This window comes from Sciurus vulgaris, assembly GCF_902686455.1.
Source record: "Sciurus vulgaris genome assembly, chromosome: 5".
NCBI lineage: Eukaryota > Metazoa > Chordata > Mammalia > Rodentia > Sciuridae > Sciurus > Sciurus vulgaris.
The window spans coordinates 144,094,680-144,121,969 of NC_136465.1; the positions used below are offsets into that span (position 1 = coordinate 144,094,680).

At 37.1% G+C, this 27,290-nt stretch overlaps 1 protein-coding gene across 3 annotated transcripts in view; it reads left to right on the forward strand.

The window, feature by feature from the left end:
• TMTC2 (transmembrane O-mannosyltransferase targeting cadherins 2) overlaps positions 1 to 27,290 on the forward strand; it is a 458,982-nt gene that overhangs the window by 388,890 nt on the left and 42,802 nt on the right. For all 3 annotated transcript variants that reach the window (XM_079143057.1, XM_079143058.1, XM_079143056.1), the window contains 2 exons: positions 12,962 to 13,076; positions 24,965 to 25,028. In XM_079143057.1, coding sequence (XP_078999183.1) covers positions 12,962 to 13,076; positions 24,965 to 25,028 — 179 coding nt within the window. The remainder of the gene's footprint in view (positions 1 to 12,961; positions 13,077 to 24,964; positions 25,029 to 27,290) is intronic.

Sequence of the window (27,290 nt, forward strand, 5' to 3'; positions counted from 1 at the left end):
CATGGCTATTCCCTGGTCAGGTTGGTCTCAGAGCTGTACTTCAGTGACTACAGCACCTGTGTTTGAATCCTTTTGTCTTCTCTCATCTCATTCCTTCCAGTGTCCTATAACTAAATGAGGCCACTCACTTCTGTGTCCTTCATGAGATCATACCCCTCATTAGTGGCTTCTTTCCCTTCATCTTTATGTGATAATACTGCACAGATGGAAGCCCAGCGTGGACTGACTTTCCTTTTGGAAGCACACTTGATCCGTGTTGAATCTACTTATTGCCTTATCCTTGCTAATGGGATTGTGCTACTTTCCCTTCTTGTCCCTCCGCTCACTTCTTTTCCTTTTTCTCCTCTGCCACCCTTTCTCTTCTCTACCTGATCCCATTCTAGTTCTTACTCTCCACTAGAGAGTCACCATATCTATATGAATGGTTTCTGGCATCTCCTAACCCTTTAGAAAAGAGTCAGGGGAAATAAATTGAATAACGCACTGCTCACCTTCCCAACCTCTTTTCCAGTGCTCACAGGGTCCTGGTCTGCTGAATCTCTAATCTCCTTTGCACTAGACACCTTCCTTGCCACCTGTCCAATTTGGGACACATTTTTGGCCTCCTGTTCAATTAGATTCAAAACCTCCTGACCTCACAACAAGCAGTTCAGATTGATCTCCTGGGTGTCTTTTCCTTCTTCACCTGGACTACCTGTTTTCTTGGCCAACAACTATGGCACATTTATCACCTTAGGCCTGTCTCAGGAAAATGGAATTTCTGTTAACTCAGACTGCCAAGAGGACAGACACTCAAGCAATAAAACTAATCAAAGAGGAAGGGAGAGAGGATGGTTTTAAAAGTGAGAGCACAGCTAAAATGCCAGCGTGACTAGGGGCTCAGAGAAAAGCACTCAGCAAGTCTCCCTCAGAGGCACAGAAGAGGATTCCTTTCCTATGTTTTTTAATCCTCCTAGGCACAGGTTGTGCACATTAACACACATCCTCTCTGCAGCAGCATCCCCTTCAGACAACAGATCTAAATCCTAATCACTGTTTTACCCTGATAATATGGTTCTCCCTTCACCAATGAACCACCCATGGAAGACTTTCATGCCCCCCTTTCCCTGCTCATCTCACTACCACCATGACACAGAAACCAGTCAATACAAATATTCTGTCATAGCCCTTTTCCAGATCCAATCATCTGAGTCCTCAAGATGGTCCCCAGGTGCAGATAGTTGGCTATTAGAATGCTGGTAATGTTCTGCTTCATGGTCTGGCTGCTGCTACACAGCAGTATAGCTATACAACTCTTGGTGACATTCAAGCAATTTCCTTATTTGGTCCCTTTATTCTTTGTTTATTCAACTTAAATTATAAGTTGAACAAAACCAAAAAATCACTTCCATCAAGAAATGATGCATTTCACCTGTACTATTTTGTACCTCCTCTTTCAGATTTATATGCTTTTTGAAGGTAAACTATCCCTGTAATCTACTTATTCCACTGATAGATTAGAACTATTTTAAGAATATTGCATTTAACTTTGCACTGCAAGTAGCTCTCCATCTTATGTATAGAAGGCACAGTATAAATTTCGTGGATATATTAATCCATAGAGGAAACTGAAAACACCCAGAAAGCCACTCCAGATGGTGGAACTGACACAAGAGATTTTATTAAGCAGATGAGTAGAGTATCTGCCCTTAAGGATGAGAGAGAGAGAGAGAGAGAGAGAGAGAGAAAGAAAGAGAGAGAGAGAGAATGGCAGGGCAGCTATTCTCAAGTAGTGGAAGTTTGTGGGCTAACGATCTGTACTAATGACTGACAAGGAAGTTCACAGGCTAACAATCTAGGTTGTAAAATGGCATGGGGGGCAGGCAGAATAATGGCAGCAGCAAAATGGTAGAGGAGAAATGGCTGCAGCCTTATTAACCCGTTGTGCCTTCATTCCCCTGTTTTTGTTTTTATAAGATCCCTTTTGGGCCTATGGGCAAAAAATCCATCTTCAGTAACTGCTTCCTGCTGGGCGTGGGCATAGAACTGATTCAGGGGAAGGAGATGCCATTGCAGTAGATGGGATTTGGGGACTGGATAGTTCCCCTGGGGAGTGAGTGCACTTGTAGCCAGGCTCCAATTCTTCCTTTATGAGGTCCCGATAGTCCTGTAATACAAACTGATTAATAGTCTGATTAGAAAATTTTTTTGAATCTCATTTTGTGGAAATTTCAATGCAGAGGGGGAAAAGGCCAGTATGATTGTAATTATAAGGATGGGGGACATAAATGTGAGAATAAGTTGCCATAATTGGTCTGAAATGAGCCACAAGGATCCTCTGGTAAATTTGTTCCTTCTCTTCTCCAAGTCCTTCTGCAGCTATTTGGTCTTGTCCTTAACAATACCTGATTGGTTGACATAGAAGCAGCACTGTTCCTGCGAGTGCTTCCCTTTTTCTAGTGAACCCATATGGTAGCTTCCATTGGAAGATATGCACATGGAAGCAAATTGGAATAGAGGCACTCCTTATAATTTTGGGGTGATATCCACTTTCTCTGAGGAGGTGCTGTTGAAAGTCAAAGAGCTGTTAAAGTCTAGGGTACTAGCCAGGAGATGAGAGAGCTCCACTCTCATGCACATCCAACATTCCTGCGCCATGAGAGAGTTAGTTAAATTGAGTAATTGGTGTGTGGTGGCGATTATGTGTGTTAAGAGTGGATCCTCTGAGCATCAACTGTGAACATATGTAAAATGGGCAAATCATCCCTGGGGGACAGTAGGAGTCTGTCTTCTAGAAGTCACATGAGCAAACTGGGAGAGAGGAAATGGCTGGCACCTGGACAGATCTATTGGGGGAAAATTCAATAGTTAGGAAAATGGCAGACAGGGCAAATGGCAAGGGAGGCAAGAATGTAGCTGGCAGTTCAGTCCTCATGACTTGGTGTGGTTGTCTGGCGCCGAGGTGTTCTGGTCCTCGGCCTCCCGAATGGGAAGAAGGGTGGAAGGCTCTTCAGCCTAAGCTGGAGAGGTCCCACTGGGGTGGCCAAGTATATGTTGGAAGAAACCTGAGGGTTAGATGCTGGAGAGGAGTTTGTGGATTGAGAGTAGTTTAACCAGATAAATGTGTAGCCATCCTGGTAAACCTCCCACCTTAACTGCCATTGGCATAGCCAGGATCACCACATGGGGTCTCTGCCACTTGGGAGAAAGAGGGGCTGTAGCCTCCTGAGGAGGAGAGATAAGAACATGGTCTTCTATTGAGGAGGCAGAGCCAGGGTACCAAACAAGGGTCTAGGCAGGGAGGAGTTGGCATAACCCCATAGAAACACCTGAATGTGTTTTAGGAGAGGAATGAATATATGAGAAGGAAGAGGGGAAGGAAGGGGCATTATCCCAGGGGGAAAGGATGGAATAACCGTACATCAGCTAAAAAGGGGAGATATTAGCAGGTTTCTTTGGGAGTGAGTAAAGATGCAGAAGATCAAGAGGAAGGAGTTTAACCCAGCCAAGGTGAAGTTCTAAAGAAAGTTTAGTTAAGACATTTTTAAGAGTTTGGTTTGTTCATTCTACTTTACCCAATGACTTTGGATAAAAGGGAATATGGAAATGCCAAGGGACTCCAAGAGCCCTGGCAAGTTTTTGGGAAACTTGGGAGATGAATCTGGCCCAATATCTGACTGGAAGGAGGTAGGCATTCTAAAGCAAGGAATGATTTCATCAAGGATGAAGGCAGAGACAGTTAGTACCCTTTTATTGTTGGTGGGGATGGCTTCAACCCATCCTGAGGAGGTGTCTATCATGACTACATGGTATTTAGAGTTTCTTACTATGGGCATGTGAATGAAGTCAAGTTGCCAATCTACCCCTGGAATGGTGCCATGGGCCTGGTGAGTTGGAAAAGTGGGGGGTCTGACAGCTGTAGGATTGGTTTGTAGGCAAACTCCATATGTGGAAGAGAATTCTTTCAGAAACAAAATATGAGGAGGATAGTAGCAAATAAGTCTTAGGAAATTGTGAGAGCAAAGAAAGGTTGGGGTGGAATAGACAATGGAAGTAGGAAAGTATCTCCCTGTTGGGTGGTGGTGGAGATAAGGGATCATGGGGAGTCAAGATGGGGGCTAGCTTGGATGATAGAGTCACTCTTCTAGCCTCCTCATCTGCCTTGTTGTTGCCTGAAGAGATGAATGATTGGTCTGTCTGATGGGCTTGACAATGTATAAGGCCTATGGTTGCTGGGAGATGAAGAACTTCTAGGAGGTTTAGGATATATCTAGAGTTGGTGATGAAGTTCCCTTTTGTGGTAAGAAGGCCCCTCTCTTTCCACATAGTGGTATGGGAAAGGATAATGGGAAAAGCATAGTTGGAGTCAGTGTAGATTGTGAGGGATTCTCCCTTTGTGAGGGTGAATCTGGGGCAGGGGAGTAACTTCCAGAGTCTCAAGGCAGCTATGGGTTACTGAAGCATGTATGTTGGAAGGCAGGAGTAAGAGGGTGTCTGGATTTAAAGGAGGGCATGTCTTAAAGGAAATGGAAGAGTCCTCAATAAGAGCAATTTGCAAAGCTAACACCTGACAGGGTGGTAGAGTTTGTAGACCTTTATAAGTAAGAAGTTCGAACAGATAATGAGGTGAGAGCACTTCAGTGGGAACCCCAAAGGAAAGGTTTTTTGATTCTTGGATTAAGACAAATGCTGCAGCCAATACCCTAAGACATGGTGCCAGCCTTATAGTGGGGTCTAGCCTTTTTGATAGGTATGCCACTGGGCCTAAGGTGGGACCAAACATATGTCCTAAGACCCCCAGAGCAAACAAACTTTTCTCAGAGACAAATAGGTAGAATGATCTGGTGATGTCAGGCAGGTATAGGACTGGTGCTGGAGGAAGGGGTTTCCTTAGGATCTGGAAAGGGGTTTCCACTGGGTTGAGGAGAGGTTTGGTGGTAGTGCCCTTTGAAGCCTCATACAAGGGGCTGCCAGGATGGAAAAATTTGGGATCCAGGATCATAGATATCCTGCTAGCTATAGAAAGGAAAGGATTTCTTCCTGGGTAGTTGGAGTGGGCATGTCCTGCAACAATACTTTTCTCTCTACAGTGATGGCTTTAAATCCAGGTGAGAGGCTGACTCCTAAGTAAATAACCTGAGGTTGGGAAAGCTGTACCTTTGCTGGAGAGACCCTATATCCTCTGTCAGCCAGAAAATTTAGAAGCTTAATAGTGTCTCCTTGAGAGTCCTCGAGAGAGGAGCTACATAGACGATCATCATCATACTGTTAAGAGGAAGGAGGAGAAAAAAGTAAGAGAGGCGAGATCATGAGACAGTGTTTGGCCAAAGAGGTGAGGGCTTTTCCAAAATCCCTATGGGTGAACTGTCTAGGACAGCTGAGAAGAAACTGAGTGAGAGGGTCAATCCAGGTGAAAGCAAAGAGATCCTGTAAGTCAGTATGAAGAGGGACAGTGAAAAAGGCGTCCCTCACAGAGAAGAATGTGATGGACAAGGGGATTCCACTCGCCTAAGTGGCGGTAGAAGAGCCCGAATCACAGCACCAGTGAAAGCAAACTACTCCAGACACGGGAACGCACAGAAGAGGTTTTATTAAACAGGTGAGCAGAATGTCTGCCCTTAAGGGTGAGAGAGAGAGAGAGAGAGAGAGAGAGAGAGAGAGAGAGAGAGAGAGAGAGAGAGAGAGAGAGAGAGAGAGAGAGTCTGAGAGAGAGAGAAAATGGTGGGGAGCTATTCTTAAGTAGTGGAAGTTTGTGGGGTAACAATCTGGATCAATGACTGATATTCTCTGACTAACAATCTAGAGTGTAAAATGGTGTGAGGGGGACAGAATAATGGCAGCAGCAAAATGGTAGGGGAGAAATGGCTGCAGCCTTGTTAACCCATTGTCACTTCAGAAACTATTTCCTCCTAGATTATTTCTTTCCTCTGTTCTTAGATTATTGAATACATTCCATAATATAATGGAATATAATAGATGCTAATCAAATTACATAGTTTGCACTGCCTTGAATTTAATACATCTTTGAAGATATAATTAAATCTATGGTCTAAGAGAAAATCAGAGATCTAAAAACAGGACCATATATTATTCAAGCCCAGAGGGAACTATCATAAAAAACTTCACTGTGGCTGGATGTGTTAGCCCACATCTGTAATCCCAGCAATTTGGGAGGCTGAGGCAGGAGGATTGTAAGTTCAAGGACAGCATCCACACATTAATGAGGCCCTAAGCAATTTAGTAAGATTCTGACTCCGAATAAGAAATAAAGGTGGGCACAGTGGCACATGCCTATAATTACAGCGGCTTGGAAGGCTGACGCAGGAGGATCAAGAATTCAAAGCCAGCCTCAGCAATTTAGCAAGGCATTAGCAGTTCAGTGAGACCCAGTCTCTAAATAAAATATAGAAAAGGGCTGGGAATGTGGCTCAGTAAGCACCACTGGGGTCGATCCCCTGTACCAAAAACAAAACAAAACAAAAAAATCTTCCCTGTGAATCATACTCTTGGAGGTGGTGCAGGGCCCGGCACTTGTGGGCATTTACTGCAGTCCTGCCTAAAATCACTAAGGAGTGAAGAACTGGACCCAAAGTGCATAGTGATGTATGCTGTCTTGTTCATTTGAAGATGAAGCAAGTAGCTACCAAAATGTATTATTATTTAGTCATGCCCTTAAAGGTATATTTATTAAATCCCCACAATGTGCTAGGAGATTAGAGGGTGATCCACTGGGACATCTGAAGAAAGAGCATTCCAGGTGGAGGAAATTGCAAAGTAAAGACTGGAGCAAGTCTTTGTTCCCCTGATGTGTTAGAGGAAGATTAAGTGGGGAAGGGTCTAATATTACAAGAGGTGTCAGGCCAGGGTAAGGATTCTTGGATGCTGGTAAAAAACTAACAGTGATAGCATGATGCACTTTGACCTCCATTTTTTTTTTCTGCATTTTGATTTTATTTTTTTAAATTCTGGATTTATTTTTTTAATAATTTTTTTTTTACAGACTGCATTTTGATTCATTGTACACAAATTGGGTACATCTTTTCATTTCTATGGTTGTGCACGATGTAGGTTCATCTTGTAATCATACATGTACATAGGGTAATGATGTCTGTCTTATTCCACCATTTTTCATTACCTCCCCACTTCAGTTTAATCAGATCACTCTGAATGCTCTTTTGAGAATGTCCTGTAGAGTCCAGGGCAGAAGTACAGGGATCATATAGGAGAATATTGCTGTAATTCAAGGTAAAATGATGATTTGATATAGGGTGGTACAGGAAGAGATCAGATAATTCTGGATGGGGAATTAGTGTACCTGCTGTGTTTTAATTGTTACTTTCTGAATAAGATTTTAATTTGTCTTTGAACATTTTTTAAAGCTGCATGGGTATGACATCTATTATAGATGGTTTTGGGTCTTTAATTTAGTTACATTTAATTTAAGAGTGAGTTTTCCTTAATAGTTTTTGCAAGAAATGGCTGATCCCAACTAATCTAGGGAGTTTATATAGAGAAATTTTACAAAGCATTATTTGACCTTATGGTTTAGGCCAGCTTACATTTTCACTGCTTTTTACCTCATGACACAGCTGCTTTCTTTCCCTATCAGTACTAGAGATTGAACCCAGTGGTGCTCTACCACTGAGCTAGATCCCCAGCCCACTTTTTAAAAACTTTTACTTTGAGACAGTATCTCACTAAGTTGATGAGGCTGGTCTTGAATTGCAATCCTCCTGCCTTAGTTCCAAGTCATTGGAATTACAGGCATGTGCTGCTATGCCTGGCTTAACAGAGCTTTTCAAATCCAGGAATTACTGAAAGATTGATCTTCACAGGCCTGTTGTATTGAAATATTGGTAAAAAACTAACAAGTAGTTTGTAATGGTTCATTGAGTGAAAAAAAAAAATGACCAGAGGAGATATGACTCTGATGTTGAAGCAGTTGAATCCTGAACTATCAGTTGCTTTTTCCCTCTTCCAACCTCAGTCTCTGAAGAGACTTAGACTCTTTATCTCTGGGTCTCTAGGGAATTCTTTCTCTTTTTGAATCTTCTGTTTTTCCCTACTCACATTTTTTTTTATAAGTTCTCAACTTGTTTTTTTCATTTTCCTTTGCTCTTCCTTTTGATTTGAGAAAATGAAGTAAAATGATGATAATTAACTTGGTATGACAAACTCCAAACCAAAGAAATAAAGTATGGTAGCAACAATAACAGATAAAAAAATATATTTTAGTTAAGATTTTCTTTATTTGCAATTTTTACTCAATTACCAAACACAAAGGATGTGCTGTCTCCCATATGTGGATAAGAAGTGATTTCTCAGAAATCTATTCTTGCATGTGAAAGATAAAACTCTTAACTCTCCTTGAGAGTTTTGAAAGAGTAAACGTATTTAATGAGTATGTCATCATGATACATGCATCTTCCTACCTGCACATGAGTGTAATCTAGTCATTGTGCCACATAATAGGGGAAAGGACATGCCAGGTGCAGTTGATGACCAGAAGAGCTAAATTGGACTGGTAACTAATCCCAGGTGTAATTTGAGTCCAGAGTAGGATGAAAATGTATCTTGTTTATAAGATAAGATACTAATTCTCAAAGTGTGGACATGGCCTATGAGCATTGGCATCTCTTGAGAACTGATTAAAAAGGCAAATTTGAGACTTTATCCAGACCTACTGCCTCTGAAACTCTGGAAAAGGACTCTTGCTCTTTTAGTACCCCAGGTGGTTCTGATGAACACTAAATAAAGTGAATCCAGGTAAATCCACCAGTTAGTGGGGACTTTATGATATGCCTGCCTTCCTCATTCTCTCTCTTTTCCTGCAGAATCCTGGTCCCATCTTGTAGTACCCACACTCTTTGTGTCCCAGCAGATATTCCTGCTGACCATACCACAGGATCTGTCTCGGTCTTAGTGGACTCAACCGTAATTTTTCATTGAAGAGCTCCCAGGTCTTCTGCTCCTGTGTCTTCTGCTAGCAGTGATTCAGTGCCTTATTATACAAACTGTTCACTTCCCAGTGGCCTGACTTGTCACTCGTGCTCTAAGGGGGTGGTCATCCTGGTACAGTTCTGATTAATACCCTGGTTCAAGCAAAATTAATAATATTCCTGTATTAAGTGTTCTGGTTTAGATGATAAATTATACTACAGTGAACTTATTAGAAATTGGAAAGAAAATATGTAGGGAACAAAAATGAAAGATACTTATTTACTATAGGTAGATGAGACAGAAATGGTGATTAAAAGGGGACAACCTTAGAGAACAAGAAACCTTAGAGGCCAAATAGTCCAGACCAATAAGCTTATGAAGCAGTAGAGTACACTGCAGGAAGCATGAGTAGTTCAAAGGAGTTGGTTTCTGGTGGAAGTAATAATAGGCAAATATGGTTACAGAGGAGTGATTTGAGTCTTCCAGAAGTGGTACAGGCAAAATTGTTCCTCATTATTCCAAAATCCATTCCAAAACAAATCCATTGAGTTTCTTTGGGATGTTATTAGGAAGAAGGCTAGTATATTTTTGTTTCTCCTTTCGGTTTGGTTCTGTATATTTGAAATGTTTACTACTCTATTTTCCAACAGTTGTGGACTGTATTCTTCTAAAAATCAGTCATTGTTAAAACCTGGAAAGGTCCAGTTTAGGAATGGGAAAAAGTAAATGTAGACTGTATCTTACTAAAACTCCAATACATTCTAACCATGCCCAGTTTTTAATGGGATTGTGGTCAGTGCCTCATTCCTTATGCCTAACTGAAAGAGAATCACCTTGTGGTGAAAGATAGTGTTATCTAAAACATCTATGGTTCTTAGAGGTTTTCCATGCAGTGTTCAGAATACAGTCCCAAATTACTGGGCATGTAGAGAGAGATTTTAATGGAAACCTAGAAACCCAAATGTCTATCAGTGAGTAAATGGATAAACGAATTGCTGCATATCTATGCAATAGAAGCAAATGGATTTCTGATACACAACACAATCAGTAGTTGTATAACGTGGCAGAATAATAATTTACTTTCAATGTTGGTAGAGGCATTTCAATTCAGTTTAAAAAATAGTAAACAATTCACACTTAATAATATGCCTTTATCATAGCAGAGCTCTTATACCAGACTATTGAGATAATATGGCCTGTTGAGAAAAGAGCGGTGGAATTATGGAAATGCTTAAATAATATGTTGTGATACCATTTTTTTAAAATAGTAATAGGATGGATAGAGTCTACTATAAAATGTTGACCTGGAAACGTTTACCATAATACATTATACATTTGGAATAGTTTCTGGACTTAGCAAGCAGTTTACAAAATGCATATTGCATGGCATTGCTACTTAAACATATAAAGAATGCTATTGTGATAAAGTAGAATATTTGATTTTACACAGTAGTACATGTTGTTCTTTGGTGTTGTCCTTGAACATAAAAGGTATGCTTAGCATTGACAAAGTTTTTAGAAGGCTTTGCCCTGTTCACACCTGTAAACTGACCCCATGTGTTACAAAGTATCATTATCTTCAGCACATAGACAACATGTCAGCATCCTTCTCTTTTTCTATGTGAATATAATAGAGCTATACTCTTTTCTTTCTTTTTGTTTTATCCAAAATTAATATATTTGCTTTTCCCCTTTCAGTCTGGAGTAATGAGTTTTAAGAAAATAGCCTTCATTATTCAATTAACTGTTGCATTTTCCTATTAATTTGTTACATTCAGCATTAATAGCTGCCTGGAAAGAAAAAGAATAATTAATTTCCTACATTGTTCTTTGTTCAAATGTCACAGAAATAATTATCAAAGCATTTATTTAGTTAAATATTGTTTTTTGAAGACAGGTAGTAATTAATACTGTTTTAATTTAAAAATGATCTCTAACAAAATAACCAGTGGGCTTGTTTGTGTCATTTATTAAGAAATATGTGAGGAGGTGGTATTTTTTACTATGCCATGTATTATCTAATTTTTGGTTTACTCTTTTAAACAAAAGCATGCACTTTAAATGCCATCTCGTATCTACATATATGTAAAATTAGCATATACAAGAATTTCATAAGTAATATTATTTTAGTCAGTTTTTGTGTTGCCATGACTCAAATAGTCAACACAAACAACTTAGAGGAGAGAAAGTTCATTTGGGGAACACAGTTTCAGAGATTCAGTCCATAGATGACTGACTCCATTGCTCTGAGCCCAAAGAGAGACAGAAAGAACATCATGGGGGAAACACATGGCAGAAGGAAGCTGTTCCCTTCATGGAAGCAAGGAAGCTGGGGTTGCAGGTAATAATGAGATGAACCATTCCAGGGAATGCCTCCAGTGACCCACCTCCTCCAGCCATGCTCTACCTTCTTACAGTTACCACCCAGTCCATCCATCCAAATTAGGATGGACTGATTAGGTTACAGTTCTTGTAATCTAATCATTTTGTCCAAATATTCCTGCATTTACTTGAACTTTGGGGGGACACTTTATATTCAAACCTTAACATGTTTCCTACATTGTTCTTCATTTAAATATCACAGAAATAATTATCAAAACATTTATTTAGTTAAATATTGTTTTTTTGAAAAACAGGTAGTAATTAATACTGTTTTAATTTAAAAAATAATCTCTACCAAGTATAGCTAACTGGAACACGGGCTTCCATCTTTTTTACTTATAAATATGTTTATTTGCAAATAACTCTGTTTCCTTAATAATTTTCTGGCCCAAGAATTATGTTTGTTTTGGAAGATGAGTAAGACTCAGAATGTAAGAAAATAGTGTGAAATATTTTGTAAAAATAGCTACGCATTGTCCAAGTCCAAGTCCCTGTCTCTTAATTTAAAATAGGCTTTATAATCACGGGTTTAACTTTACTCACCAGCTTTTAACTAATCAACATTTGAAATACTTAAATCAAGCCATGACTGCTGATTATTATAAATCCTTAAAACATATTTCCCCTTTTACTTTAAGAGGAGATATTTTGGGGTTGAAAGACAATTTATAATAGTTACTGGAGGAACAGTAAATAACAGGCTTTCAACTCTTTCAACTGCCACCACTACTTACCATTTTTATAGTTTTTCTGTTTCTGTATGCAGCTCATGGTTTGCAACTCATTTTTATAACTATTCTTTTCTAGTTGTAAAGCCTTGAACTTTAAATAAAAAGGGAATCCCAAACAACAAGAAATGATAATCAGACCATAACTCCATAAGTCTGGCAGTTGTATAGATGGCTTCAGCATATCCTTTATCCTTAATAATTTGGTTTCTATTTAAATATCCATATCAGATAAAGTTTAGCATCATAATTTTGCTCTTAGTAAATCTCTAGGTATAAAACGATGCCATCTATTGTTTCTGAATACATATTTGCATCCTTAAAATTCGACCCAACATTTTTCTTTTCCTTTGCAGTATGTTTCCAGGATAGTATTACATAGCAATTCTTGAGGTGCAATTTTAGGGAGTTGTGTGGCTCTGTCTGCAATAATTCTAACCTTCCAAAGCTGACCTGAAAGTAGTCTCAAAAATTTGAACTTATGAACATTTTCTCCACTTCTGTTACTAAAATTCAGAGTGAGTCATTGTTATGCCTGCCTATGTTCTTTCAATAACTTTAATGTAAGAAATAAGTGTATCAATATGTATAGACCTGCTTGTGCATGTGCGTCAGAGACAGAAGCTATTTTAGAGTACTGTTAAAAATCATCTCAACTCAAATTTGTAATATACCTTTAAATATGTTCATTTTTAGTATGCAAATAGTCTAGAGAACATTTAAGAAAAAAGAATTTTAAAAACAGGAATTCTTGCAATGTTCTGCAATTAAAGGAAAGGCATATAAAAATATGACTAAATAATGAGCATGACATTACATCTTAGCCTCAAATCACCTTTTCCACTGCACTTATTCTTCTTTAAATGCAGTTTTATCATTTTCTACAATTACCATTTTCTGAGTTGAAGCTCACTTGCTTTTGTACTTTGCAGGTCAATTTCTTCTAGAAGAAGCTCGCCTCATAGAAGCAGCAGAGATGGCAAAAAAAGCAGCCGAGCTGGATAGTACAGAGTTCGATGTTGTCTTCAATGCTGCCCACATGCTCAGGTCAGATTTTGCTACTGTACCTTAAAAGACCAATGCCCCGATTTGCCTATCATACTATGCATTCTGTATTATAAATGTAAATCAGGCTACAAATCCGTGTAAAAATCAAAACTATTTTATTCATTGTTGTCTAGTGACCAATGTGCATGGTGGATGAGCTCTCAGGATTCTGAAAATAACTGAGGACCACCCTCCCACTTGCTTTACTGGTCAGAAAATACAAACACATGAACTGCAAAATTGAAGTGAATAATTGTCTAATTAAATGCCTCCAAAACAAAACATTGTGTCAGTCAATTGCATATCCATATTTGTGGTTTTTGTATTAATTATAATTGATTGTGGCATTTGGATGCATTTTAATGTGTTTGATAGTTGAAAGGATTATCAAATACAAATATACATAAGGTCTATGAAATACTTAAAATGGCCCTGTAATCAGTACTATTGCTGTGCTGTGAAACAATACATTTTCTAAACCATTACTGTTTCTATTTTCAGAGGGTTGTTACATAGGCTAATTACAATAGTGAAAAAATAAAAAGGCACATCAACGATTTTACTTGTGAATATAAAGAGAGTCAGTGTATCCATTAGTGGTGTTTTAGGTTAAAGGAGGATATTTTAATGAAGCTCAAATGATATATACAGTTTTTAAAAAGCATTATTTGCTCTGTTTGCAATATGTATACTCCTTCACCCATATTCTTAATGAATTTCATTCCATTAAATTCCCTCCCACCAAGTGCTTCATTAAGTGACATTCATGCTATGGTCTTTGTGCTTATCATCTACTGATGGATTTGTAATTATGTAGATTATTCTTACAAGGTAAGAAAAATAGCAGAGGAGTTGGTTCACATTTGGGTGATTTTAAAATGAGGACTTTTGTTCTGGGGATGTAACACAGCAGCAGAACATGTGCTTAGTGTGCACAAGATCCTGAGTTTAACCCCAACATACATATATAAATGGCTTTTGGAAAAAGTAGAGGAACTAATTTGTAATCATTTATTTGGAGATCATTATACAATCACATGTACTTTTAAGATATAATACAGAGAAATCTCCTGTACCATTTATCCAGCTTCCCCATTGATAATATCTTACAAAACTACAGCATATTATCTGATTGCACAACTGGGGTGATTCTACATCATGTACACCAGAAGAATGAGAAGTTACACTCCATTTATGTATGTTGTGTCAAAATGCATTCTATGGTCGTGTGTAATTAATTGGAATAGATTAAAACAAGATACAGTATAATTCCATTGTCACAGATATACCTCATGTTCTTTTCTGATCACATACCCCTCCTTTCCCTTGTTCCCTAGGAACCAACATTTAAAGCAAATTTTGTTGACTAATTTGTTTTATCATTTGAGAATATTATTAGACTGTATATTCAGGGCCTCTTACTTAACTTTTTGTTAGTTTGAAATCAGAAATTTTGAGCCTGGCTGGGGGTCAAGGGGTCTACACTCTGAGGTTGAAGTTGGATGCCTACACTCTGTTGTTAATGTTCAGCATCCCTAAGGCACTTGTTTTATGATGACCCCAAGAAAGCTGACACTATACAGAAAAATCAAAATTCAATTGACTATTAGTTGTCTTTATAAAATGAATTATAGTCAATCTTCAAGAACTTTCAACGCAAGGGTAGTTTTTAAAAAAACACTTTCATTCTCATGACAAGGTTAGGTGATATTGCTGGGAAGAGGACTTTTTGTTCTTCATGAATAAAACGCTATGCTTTTTTTCACAATAAACCATTTGTAAGGATGGGAAGGCACAAGCTTCTGTAGGGCTAATGTATCTTACTTATAATAAGTATTTTCATCAACAGGTCATTTTGCTACATATTAAATCAGTATCTGGAATTCAAGGTCTACCAATGGAAACCCATTATAAGAACATTACAAAAAAATGTCCTTGTTAAATCCATCACTCATAATTTTTTCTGACTTACCACAGCTTTAGAAAACAGTGGAAAGTTTTTGTTACATGTTGGAGATGTGGAAATCTTCAGGATCGGTTTTTCAGAACCTTCCCTAACTTGCTGTGGTCTGCATTCCTCATTAAGTTTCAGTCACTCAACGCCCTCCTGTATTGACTGCGCACGTGACCATAGCAGCCTGACAGTGATATCCTACCCAGCTTGGTGGCAGTCCCAATGAATAATTTTATGTAGCTTTTCTGCTTTTCAACTCCATCAAATGCAAATATTTCTTGAATGTTTAATTCAAATATTTCTTGAGTGTTTTCTGTGCAAGCTGAACACCCATCTCTTATCAGTTAAGATAATTCAGTGCTTCATTTGCTGATAGAATAAGAAAGGTTTTTTATATATTTTAATGTATTTTTATCAAAATGGTTAGCTGTCAGAATTTTGTTATGTAATGTTCATATAAAGTTTCCTCTCAAAAACTGCCAAAGTCCTAAACTGATTTTGATAGTCATTCTTCCCTAAAGTGCTGAGTTCTCTGAGAGATGTTTAGGAGACAAAATTGGCAAGGTTTAATGAACAGTTGTATGTGAAGAAAAAGGTGAATTCTCCCTCTTTGGGACTTGGTTAGATAGATCCATGGTTTGTCTGAGGTACCAAATCTGCAATTTAGGGACAGATTATAGTTCAAGGTATAGTTCCACCATACAGATTTAACTTCCCTTTTTTTGGCTAATTCCTATTGAAATGAACAAAAAAATCTATTAACAAGGTGGAGAAAAACTTGTTCTTTCTAAATTTTTTTTAAAGTGACTCCCTCTGGATATGACTAGATGGAAAGAAATGAGAACCTGTGGCTAGCCCTCTAGGGGCATATCTTTATCTTATTGAGAAATTAAGAGTCTTGAAATTTGAGAAGCTTCTATCAGAACGTTTGCATTTTTCAGTAATACCCGAAGATCATCCTCTGTAGAATAAGCAGATGTAAAATTTTGAGATATATGGTTTGAATTTGGCATTTCGAGTAAGAATGACAAATCAGAGAGGTATCAGAGTAAGACTGCTTGATGAAGCAGACGGACTATAAAAACTGAAGGGTCATTTAGAACATACCTAGTTCTGTCGTTCTTGAACATACCTGTTTCAAGGTGATTCACAAGAACTCTAGGAGGTGTGGAAGTACGAGTAATTCTGGTTACCAAAAGTGTCTGGCTGAGAACAAAAGAATTGCCCTTTCCTGTGTTCTTTGAAGTTGAAGACCTCCACAGGCCTTCCTTAGGTGATGAAATGTGTGTGAACATGATGTATGTCACATACAAGCCAAAGATAAAAGAGTGAGCTCTTCCCTTTCTCCTAGTTGGAGACTGGAAACAAGAGGATTCAAATAACCAAAGGTAACAGAAGTAATCAAAGGAACTCAAACCTACCTTGTCACCTGCATAAGTTCAATGAGTGAGAAATAAACTTTTTTGTTTTAAGTCAGTGAGATTATAATGTGTTTATTACCATAGTACAGCTTAACTTACCCTGACCCAAAATATATCTGAAAGTAAAATAAGTAGTTGGAGAGTGGAACTTGATAACATTGGAAAAGTTAACAAAAAGATTAATAGGATATTTGAAATTTTATCTGCAATAGAAGCAGTGTACAATTTATAGACTGATAAAAAGAAGTTCTACATGTTTTCCCAACACTCAATGAAAAATCATAAAAATTTGAAAATGGTGACTGACAGATTCAAAGACTGGAAGATAGAAACTCACACTTGTAACTGTATGTAATTACACTAATTATATATACATCCATATATATATTCGTACAATTATATATTATAGATATATACTCATGTGTTTATATAAATCATATAGCATGTACAAAGTTTTATATAAATATATATTTAATATTTAGTATGTGATACTTAATTGTATTTGTGTTTATATAAATGTGTATATAATTAAATGCTGTAGATAGCATATATATTATAATTTTTGTGACATAAGTGTTAATAAAAGTAGAAATTTCTGAAGGAGAGCATGGGTCAAATAAGCAGTTAGCATTAAATAGGGAAATTTGCTAAAGCAGGATGGAGGCTTTCAATTACCATTTGAAAGCAAAATTGACAAAAATAGATCCACTCCTAAACTATCGGTCTTGTACAGGTCATAATTTTTTAAATGCAAACTAAATAATCCAGTCTGGCCAAGTTAAGCAGAAGCAGGGTGTATTGAGGCGTACTCTGGGATCCACAGATTCTCTCTAGGAGCTTGGGAGCTCTTTTGACACAACCAGGAGCAATGCCCAGCCACCCAGCCTTCCCCAGGCCTCAGCAGCTTCTACAGTCCCAGAGCTGTGCCACCATCATCTACAAGCAACCAAGCAGAGCAAATACCAACACCTTGTTAAAAGGCAATTGTCCTGGGCACAGTGGCCTCCCATAAGCAGATTTCTGAATCCCATTCTGGAGATTGCATCTGATTTATGAAAACGGAGTCATGTGCTGTAAGAAAGTTGGACAATGAAGGGACTTGTTGCTTCTGCCTTGCTTGGGAAGGTGGCATCCACATTGCTGCCAATCAATCAACTGTGTTTGCAGGGAGGGTGATTACAGATGTTGGGTGGTCTCATATAATGAATATTGACAGTACATGGTGTGATACTTTTAGTACTTTAAATCGAATGGGAAAGTACTTAGTGCTTCCAGATAAGACTTTCTTTTTCTTTTCTTCAAAAGCAGTTTGGTTATCATCAAAGGAAATTATCAAAGGAATTCAAATTCTAGAAATCAGTGAAGTTATGTCTATATAGTTGTGAGAATAAACAATTAAATCAACTATTCTGTTAGAAGCATTTTGTAGGAACAGATTTGTTCAGTTTTTTTATTTTTTTTAACTCAAAGCTGGAGGGAGAGCATGAATATATTTGATGCCTGAGAAGCAGGTACAACAAAACAAATTTTACCTAATGCACTTTTCATAGTCTCTGGTGGAAGAGTTATTTTTGTTTGTTTTAATCCACTTTTTTGGTAAGGAAGAAAAGCATTCATTAAAGAATTTTCCATCTGCCTGGCACTGTATTTTGCATTTATGTCTGTTACCCTCTTAATTCTGCTTATGTATCTGTCAAGTAGCTACTAATATTCCTATTTCATAGATGAGGTGCTGAGGTTCAAAGTTAATCCTTCTCAGAGTTGGTAAAACTAGTGTCTTCTGGCCAAGGATGATATGTGCTTTCACTGTGTCACATTGGCTCCCTTTGTCTTTACAACTGAGTGACCACCCAGAAGCTATGATTATTGAATTTATTATAGGACAAAAGATTTATAGAGAATAGCAGGTTGCCAGATGTATAAATCCTAAATAGTCAGACCTCTCTAAAATTGTTAAATTATTTTCACATGGTAAGTTTTAGAAATTATATTCATGGTCATTGGGGAGACAACTCCAAGTTTGTATTTTCAAAGGTATATTAAATTTTTAAAAATATCATCATGGTATAGTGTCTGACATGTCACACTTAAGAGCTGAGGAAAGCATGCACATTTTTCTTTTCTGGGTGTAAGGGTACAAGCTCTCACCTTCTTACTACCTGCTTACAATACAGTAAGAAAAGCAAGACTGTATCCCATCAACTGGTTCCAATTACTTCCCAAATTTCTAGAGAGCAGTCTAAATATATGAGAAAGAATCATTATCTTTTTAATTCTATAGTCAAGTAACATAGTATTTTTAATTGTGTATTTTATAAACATAGAATTTAGAAATACTAACTTCTTTATAAATTCTACTGTAAAGTGACATAAAATTCATGTGCTTTTTGCTTGGGTTAAGGTGGGGGGATAGTTGGAGGTTCAACCTAGGGCCTTCTTATATGTGCCAGGCAAGTGTTCTACCACTGAATTACATCCCCAGCCTTACAATTTAAGTTCTAAAATGAGAGAGAAACAGAATTGGATTGCTCTTTCAAAGAGCTCACATGTACATGTGTGTCTATCAATCTGTACATCATCAAGAGATATATACAATCTGCCTTATATATCCTTGGCTTCTACATCTATAGATTCAACCATGCATGGGTCAAAAATATCTGGGAACACTGTCTCTACTGAGCATGTATGGACTTGCTTTAATCATTATCCTCTAAACAATACAGCATGGCTCCTACTTGCGTAATATTTATGTTGTGTGAGGTATTAGAAGTAACCTGGAAAGGATCTAAATATAGGGAGGTTGTGCATAGATTATCTGTAAGTACTACACCAATTTATTTAAGGGGGTGAGCATCCTCAGATTTAGGTATCTGTTCACAGGTAGAGTCCTTTTGTAACCAATTCCTCAGGATAAGAAAGAACAGCTGAGTCTCCAAGACCCTGTAAGCCATATACTCTCTACTGTAACATTTTTTAAATAACCAAAAACCACTCAAAAGTCACTGGATTTTTCCAATTATAAATGCCATTTTACTGCCAACCTTGGTCAGGAGAGTCTTATTTCAACCACATTGTAATGAGCTGTTAAGGTCTTTAAAGCAAAGCAGGTTGAAAGGTGGGTGTCTTCCAATCCAGTGTCTCTCCAGTATTTACATGTGAGCAGATCACCCAGGGACCTTGTAAAATGAATATTCTAAGTTGTAGGTATGGGTGACACCTGAGATTTTGCATTTCTAACAAATCCAAGATGATGCTTATGATGATTCTGAGACCACAACCACAAGCAGGTTTTGTTCTGCCTCTTTTCATTTTTCCCAACTCCTTCTTCCCTCCCTAAATTACACCTCAAATATAAGTGATGATTTACTGTAAATCATCGTCAATACATTTACTCCCTTTTAATTTTTTCCAGTTCTCAACAGTATGTAGTCTTTCTAGATAGAAGCTTAACTGTCCTTAAGTAGTCTGCAAAAGGTTTGAGGCCATGGAAGAACGGGATCAAACTCTCATGCAGCATCATGAATTTCTGACTGAGAGGGACCTTTGGTGAAGTGACATGATCAGCACAATCTTTTTTTTTTTTTTTTTTTTTTAAATCATGTTACCTCTTCAACTTGCTATCTTGTACCTTAAAAATTAAGATGGATACTTTGAGTCCCGAAGGCACTTTTGGTGTATTGACAGAGAAGTTTTCATCTAAGAAGGGCTTAAAGGTCATAAACAATTTATTGTAGGAGTTTCATTGCGAGGATCTTTTTTGCTCCATTGTTTTTACTTGTGGGGCTCTGGTTTTGCTATCTTAAGATTTTCCATACATTTTAATGTCATCTATTTCAGTTTTATTTCTGTCCCTACTATACAACTTACCTAGAAATTAGCATTAGTGCAGCTTTAAGTAACTTAAAGCTAAGCCTTAGGTTATTGATTGGTAGGAATCAGAAAAACCTAGCTACTGTTTCCTTCGGCAGTTGTTATGAGAATGAACATCTGTCTACTTGGAAAAAAAAATTCCATAAGTTATCCTTGAAAATAATCACCTATATTTTAGTAAAATATATTTTATATAAATCAGTGGCTGTTGTCCATATTAAGTAATTTTTAATTCAAAATTAATATTTACAACTATTAACTATATAGTTAAAGAAAGGTCTACTTCTAAATGGCACTAGAGGTTTTTAAAAATATTTTCAAGGAAGTAATTTTAAATTTAGCAATATTTAGTTTTACAGCTCTCACAGAATACATAAAAATGTAGGTAATTGTGAATGATTCTTTTAATCAGATTCTCTTCAAGCATTCCATAGGGTATATTAACATTATTTCATAACCATTGATTCCCACATTTCTTTTATACATCTAATGGGTCATAAACCTGTATTCCAAAATATACTTTTCTATTACAAAACCGCACCAGAGAGAGAAATTAGGCACATGAAATATATGAAACAAATATATATGTAACAGATATAAGTTTTATGGTCTTCTATGCGAAAGTGGAGTTCAGTGATATGTAAATGATGATATTTGTGATTTTCGTTATTGTATATTTGTTTCTGATCTGCACCTGATTTTTCATGGATGGCAGAAAAACAGAATCAGTTCAGTCTAATTATTCCTTGGGAATTCACGGTCTATCCATAGTCCAGTTCACAAATACCATCTAGGTTTTTTTTCTACCTCCTTGCTTTTTTGGCCCTGAGAGTAAAGATAGTTTGAAGACAGGAAGTCTCAACAGATAAGATGTGTATATGAGTTGGTGGTGAGAAAAGAGCCCCCGTCTGAATCTCTAATTGGTGTCCATTATTAGATTAGTGACTAGATCTTTATTCTCTAGATATATGACATATCTTAATGTTGAATCCTAAGATGGCATATTTAAAATGAGGGTCATTGCCTGTCTGGACCCAGGGTAGTTTCTTGAGGTGAGTGAATTATATTTTCACCATCCCATTCATTCCTGCTTTGTCCTGTGACCAAAACACAAGGTTGTCTGCATCTAGCCTGGGAGTCTCCTGACAGCACAAAGTGTTTCCTTTTTTTACCCCTTTGTGAGCCTTCCACTTGAACATGAGGGAGATTTATGACTTCCCTCCATATCAAATTTTTTAACTTTCTAAAATGGGGAGATTGCAGGAAGTATGAAGGGAAGTATCTGTCCATGTTTTGGCTTTTTTTTTTTTTCCCCCATCTTTAAAATGTGGTTAATAACAGCAGTTGCTTCATAGGGCTGTTGTAATTAGTAAATGAAATAATAAATTCCTGGATTGAGAACTTACTAAATTTTTTTTTGTCCCAGGAAAGAAACAGTGAAGGAAGAAAGGATGAACATGTAGGAAAAGTATGATATCAAGCTGCATCAGCGGCTTTTTTTTTTTTGTGGTGCTGGGGATTGAGCCCAGGAGTACTCCACTACTGAGCTATATCCCCAGCACCTTTTTTTTTTTTTTTTTTTTTTTTTTTTTTATGGTAGCAGGGATTGGGGATTGAACCCAGAGGTGCTTAACCACTGACCCACATCCCCACGCCTTGAACTTGTGATCCTCCTGCCTCAGCCACTCAGGAGGCTGGGATTATAGGCATGAGCCACCGGGCCCAACTTTTTTTTTTTTTGCAACAGGGACTTGATAATTTGCCCATACTTGCCTCAAAGTTGAAGTTATCCTGCCTCTTCCTCCAGTCACTGTGTTTGCAGGTGTGTGCCATCATACCCAGCTTATCAGCTGCTTTAAATAGCCATATCCTAATAACCTGAGAACCTAAGTCCTGTAGTCAGCTCCTAATAATGTCATGGTTGAGGTGCTTGACAATATGAGTAGAAGCCCCCAAGCAATTGGCAGGATATTTCTAATTTCCCTAACTTTTCAAATATTTGTTAATGTTTTAGTCATCTATGAAATTAAGATTTATTAAGCACTCCCAATGCTTCTTGCAGAGGGTAGTATGAAGGATACCATACAGTGCAAACTGGACATTGGACAGGTCCTCATGAGTGCCTCATGAGTTTTCTGTTTTGTCTGAAATAAGGACATAAATGAGCATTCTGTGGAAACAACTGACATGATTTCCCTGCAGTTTCCCATGTTCACCCATAAATACCTTCTAATTAGCAGTCAATAAAGACTATTTAATAATAGAAGCAAAGTCCTAGAGTGAAAATTAATTTTCATAGTTATAGTTATATGATATATAATAAATTTTATTTTTTTCATTTAATTAGAATATAATCAATCCTACGTATAGTTTAAGAATTAGGTCTTCTAATGTAAATATTTTCTTCAGGCATTAAACGACTGAAGAATATGATAACTTTAAAAAGGAATAATAATTTGGGAGGGACCTTTTTGAAATTTGATTATTATTTTATAGACAGTTCATCTAATGGATTCCCCAGTTTCTCTTTTGATCCTTATCTACCTTATAAATTGAATGCCCATAAAGATGAATATTAATAGTAGTTGTACTTTTTGTGCTTGACATCTATTGGTTGATTGTGCTTCAAAGTAACTGACTTCTTTGTAGTATTAAGTTACTCTAATTTCCTACCTCCATGCCTTGTATTTTCCTCTGGAGAAAACCCTTCCAGGGCATGACCTAATGAATTCTGGTTCAAATTTCGAAATGAATCTGAACCAAAGCCATTCTGTAATTTGGTGGAGGGAACCTTCATTAAATACCCTAGTGAGTGAATTTTTACTGTTTCATACCAGACTAAAGAACTTTTCTTGACATATTGAAATTGAACTTTAACATTTATGAGAATATAAATTGCAGCAGCACATTGTAACATGTCATGGGTCCAGTGGAGCCTTAGGTCAAGGGTTTTTACTTTCTTTAAAACTTCCATTAAAAATAGCAGTGTTTCTAATTATTTTTTCCTTTAAAAATTAGAAAAATGTGTCCTGCTCTCCAGAGAGATGTTATCTTCAGTTATTCCTATAATTTATATGGTTACATGGGGTATGTATTTATGGTTTTTATTTGGCTTGACCAAAGTGCAAATTCAATTTTATAGGTATGGCTAGTTAGCCTTCTCTTTTAAAACTTCGGTGTGGTTTTCTAATTGACTAAGTTAATTTTGGTTTTCTCATCTTTATTCCTCACCCCTGTCATCTTGTCACCAAAGCTTAAGACACAGTTTTAAGAGACACTACTCCATGTTACATGTAGGCTACACAACCATTTACTGCTTTTGTCAAATCAATGTTGGGTGCATCCAACATTGCACACATGGAATTTTTCTACAGCATTTCTTTTGTACCTTTCAAATATGGTGCCAAGATTCTGGCTTCACCTGTACAAGCTCCCTCAATCTGCTGTCTTTGAAGATCTAATGATACAGGATAGTATTATCTCAAAACATTATATTTTGTTTTCTATAGTGCTAGGGTTTGAACTCTGGTCATCCTACATCCGCCTGCCCTTTAAAAAACAAAAAAAATTGAGGCAGAGTCTCATTAAGTTGCTCAGGTTGGCATCCAATTTACAATCTTCCTGCCTCTGCCTCCCAAGTAGCTAGGATTACAGGCATGCACCACTGCACCCAGCTTATTTCGTGTTTTGAAGACTAACTGGGTTTGTCAACACCCTGACACTGAATTTCTTCTGTTAATAAATTGGCTGAACCTAGGTTTTTGCTGTGAATTACAAGAACAGGCAGTGAGCGAATTTACCCATAAAATTCAGGTGCATCTTATTTGTGTAAGTCAACTGTGCCACCCACGTGATATTTGTCTTTAAGCAAGAACACTAAACGAGCTATTTGAAGGCTAAGGGAATTTAATTCACTATTGACTGGAAGGCTTGAAGCAACAGGAAATAAGGTAGCCCCAAAAGGCCAAGGGAGTGTGATATTGTAGCAGTCCTTTATAGGGAGAGTCTGACCAGGACACAGCCACATTGCTCCACCATTGTCAGTGAATTCTGACCATCCTTTCATCTTTCTGTCAGTCAGGAATTAAAATTCCAAGTAAAAACATTCACTTATCTGAGATTAGGTCATGTTGCCCACCATAGTGACTAGAAAGCAAATAGAAGGATATTCTGGCCCTGTTTTTTATTTTTAAAACTGTTTACTACACCAAATGCAAAGTTTCCCCCGAGACAGTGACTTTCTAGATAGAATGAACAGAATTTTTTAAAAACCTGCAAAGTTCACTGTTTCCCATAAAAAGCTCAACTAAATGTTAATTTTGACAACTTTTAAAAAGTAAGTGAGACATCATGTTAAAATTGAAGTCTCAACATTATTTGGGTTAACTTTGAAAATTGTAACTGTATTTGTTAATATGTAAACTTAAAATGCCTACCATCTGAATGGGATTATGTTGAGATACTATTTATAATACTTTAAACATCATAATGCATTCATTGCAATCACTCAGTTTTCTGTATGGGCAACTTATTGTTTAATTGGTGTGATTGTAATTTTTTAAAGTTAATGTTTTTTGCATGATGGTTCTGTTTGCTTATCTACAATTTTAAAATAAATGATATAATTTTTCTTTCTTTAACAGACAGGCAAGCCTGAATGAAGCAGCTGAGAAGTATTATGATCTGGCAGCCAGGCTGAGGCCAAATGTAAGTACATTTCTAATGAGAAGCGTTACTCAGAGGAACAGTCTCACTGAATATAGTTTTAGGATATAGATGCATCATGATGATAGGTTATTTTTCTTAATCTCCTATTTTGAATGCCAACTATACAGCTGCCAACAAAGAAATCTTTGGGTCTCAAGCTTCCCCCGCTGCCCCAACCCCAGAGGTAAAATTAATGTTTTCTAGCTGTGTAAAGTGCTATAAATTTTTATCATTTGCAAACAGGTTTTAGTGTTTCTAAATACTTTGCATTTGGATGACTTTTAAAATTCTTTGAAAAGTTATTTTTTTTATGTAGTTTTAAATACCTATTGTTTGATTCTCACATACATTAGACCTTGAACATGTATCTCTTTTCCACTTTATAATACCCATTTCTAAGAACTGCCTTTCAACTTTATCAAAAATGTTTTCATGACAAGTTTTCCTTGAGTAGTCACACATCTGTAACATAAAATAGATATAAATTAGATCATTACTATTGAAATAGAATAGCTATTTCTGAGAAAATAAGAATGAGTTTTGTATCTGTCTTCTAAGCATTGTATTCGCAGCACCTCACTGAATTCTAGCCCATTGCTTTTATTCTCGTATGCATTCTGCATCATTCTTCCACGCTAAAAACTTTGGCCCTGCTCTCCAGATCTAGACCATATATCAAGAAATGTAATTTTGAAACAGTAACAAAAGTACGTGTGTGAAGTGAGTACAAATAATGGGATCAGTCTCATTTCGTTCCAGTAGCTCGTACATTGGGCAAACATCTACAGAGTGCCTGCTTTGTGACTGGATGCAGAGATTTCATATCCTACCCTACAAGACTGCACAGTGTAGCAGAAAAGACCAAACATCATCAACTAATTAAAATACAATGATAACGGTGTACCAGTTCTTCTAGGGGCTATACAGTCCTCTGGGAGCACAGAGGTGGAAAATTGATGCTCCTGAAAGAAACGTACATGGGATGTGTTTTTGTTTGTTTGTTTTAGGGGAGGAAAAGTAATATAATATGTCTTCCTTAACCTATCACATGGTTCACGGCTGAGACCTGTGTAACAAAAAACATTAACGTACAAATTTGTTTAGTAGAAATTTTACCTGACAAGGGAGACTTCAGAAGTGAAGGCTCAAAAAAACAGGGAAACATATGTGTTTTTATGGCTGGTTGTACAGAAGTATAATTGAAGGACAAAGGGGTATGCTGTTATGGTAATTAATTGGGGGAAGCTTAGCAAGGCCTATGTGCTCAGATTCTTCTCTCTGTCTTCAGAAAGAAGGAAGTTAATGAAGATCTTAGGACTACTTCAGGGGAGAAAGTGGGGAGGTCACAAAGTGGCCATCTTGCTTCTGTGATTCTGTTAATTTCTTTGAACTTAAAGTACTCACTATCACAAGATACCATGTTTTGCAATGACTGTTCTGATTTCCCTTGACATTAATTGTGAGATGCTTTGAGAATTGATAAGTTCTTTACAACAGAAGAAAATAATTTAATAATCCTAATGGTAGGAACAATGATGGCTTAAAATCATTAAGCACTTTTTATATATCAAGCACATTTCTAGGTTCTATTGTTCTTTTTTTCCCACATTTTTTTCCACTGGTGCATTATACATGCTGATGGATTTTGTTGTTACATATTCATACGTGCATGCAATACACAATATAACAATATAATTTGGCCACTATCACTCCCAGCTCTTTCCCCCCTCCCTTATCATTTCCCACCCCTTGGTCCCTTTCCTCTACTGATCTTCTTCTGATTTTCATGAGATCCTCCCCATCTTTATTTTCCTTTTCCTCTCTAGCTGCTACCAATGAGAGAAAACATACAACCCTTAATCTTCTGAGTTTGACTTATTTTACTTACCATAGGACTCTAGTTCCATCCATATTCCTGTAACTGACATCATTTCATTTTTCTTTATGGCTGACGTTGCTAGGTTCCACATCTGAGATTTTTCATTTCTTTCTAGCAATAACCCACAGATACTGTTGTGATTCCCATTGTACGGAAGGTTAGATAAATTAAGGATCCATCTAGCATCATAATTAAGTGGAATCACGTTGTAATCAAGGGTACATAAGGGAAAGCTTTATGGAAAAAATGTGATCATATATTAAAGAGAAAATTCAAGCCTGAAGTCTGGGAAACAAAAATAACAGTAATCTTCTTATTCATTTAGTAAGCATTTACTGAGTCTCAGGCCTTATTCTAGGTGCTGGATATATAGCAGTGAAAAT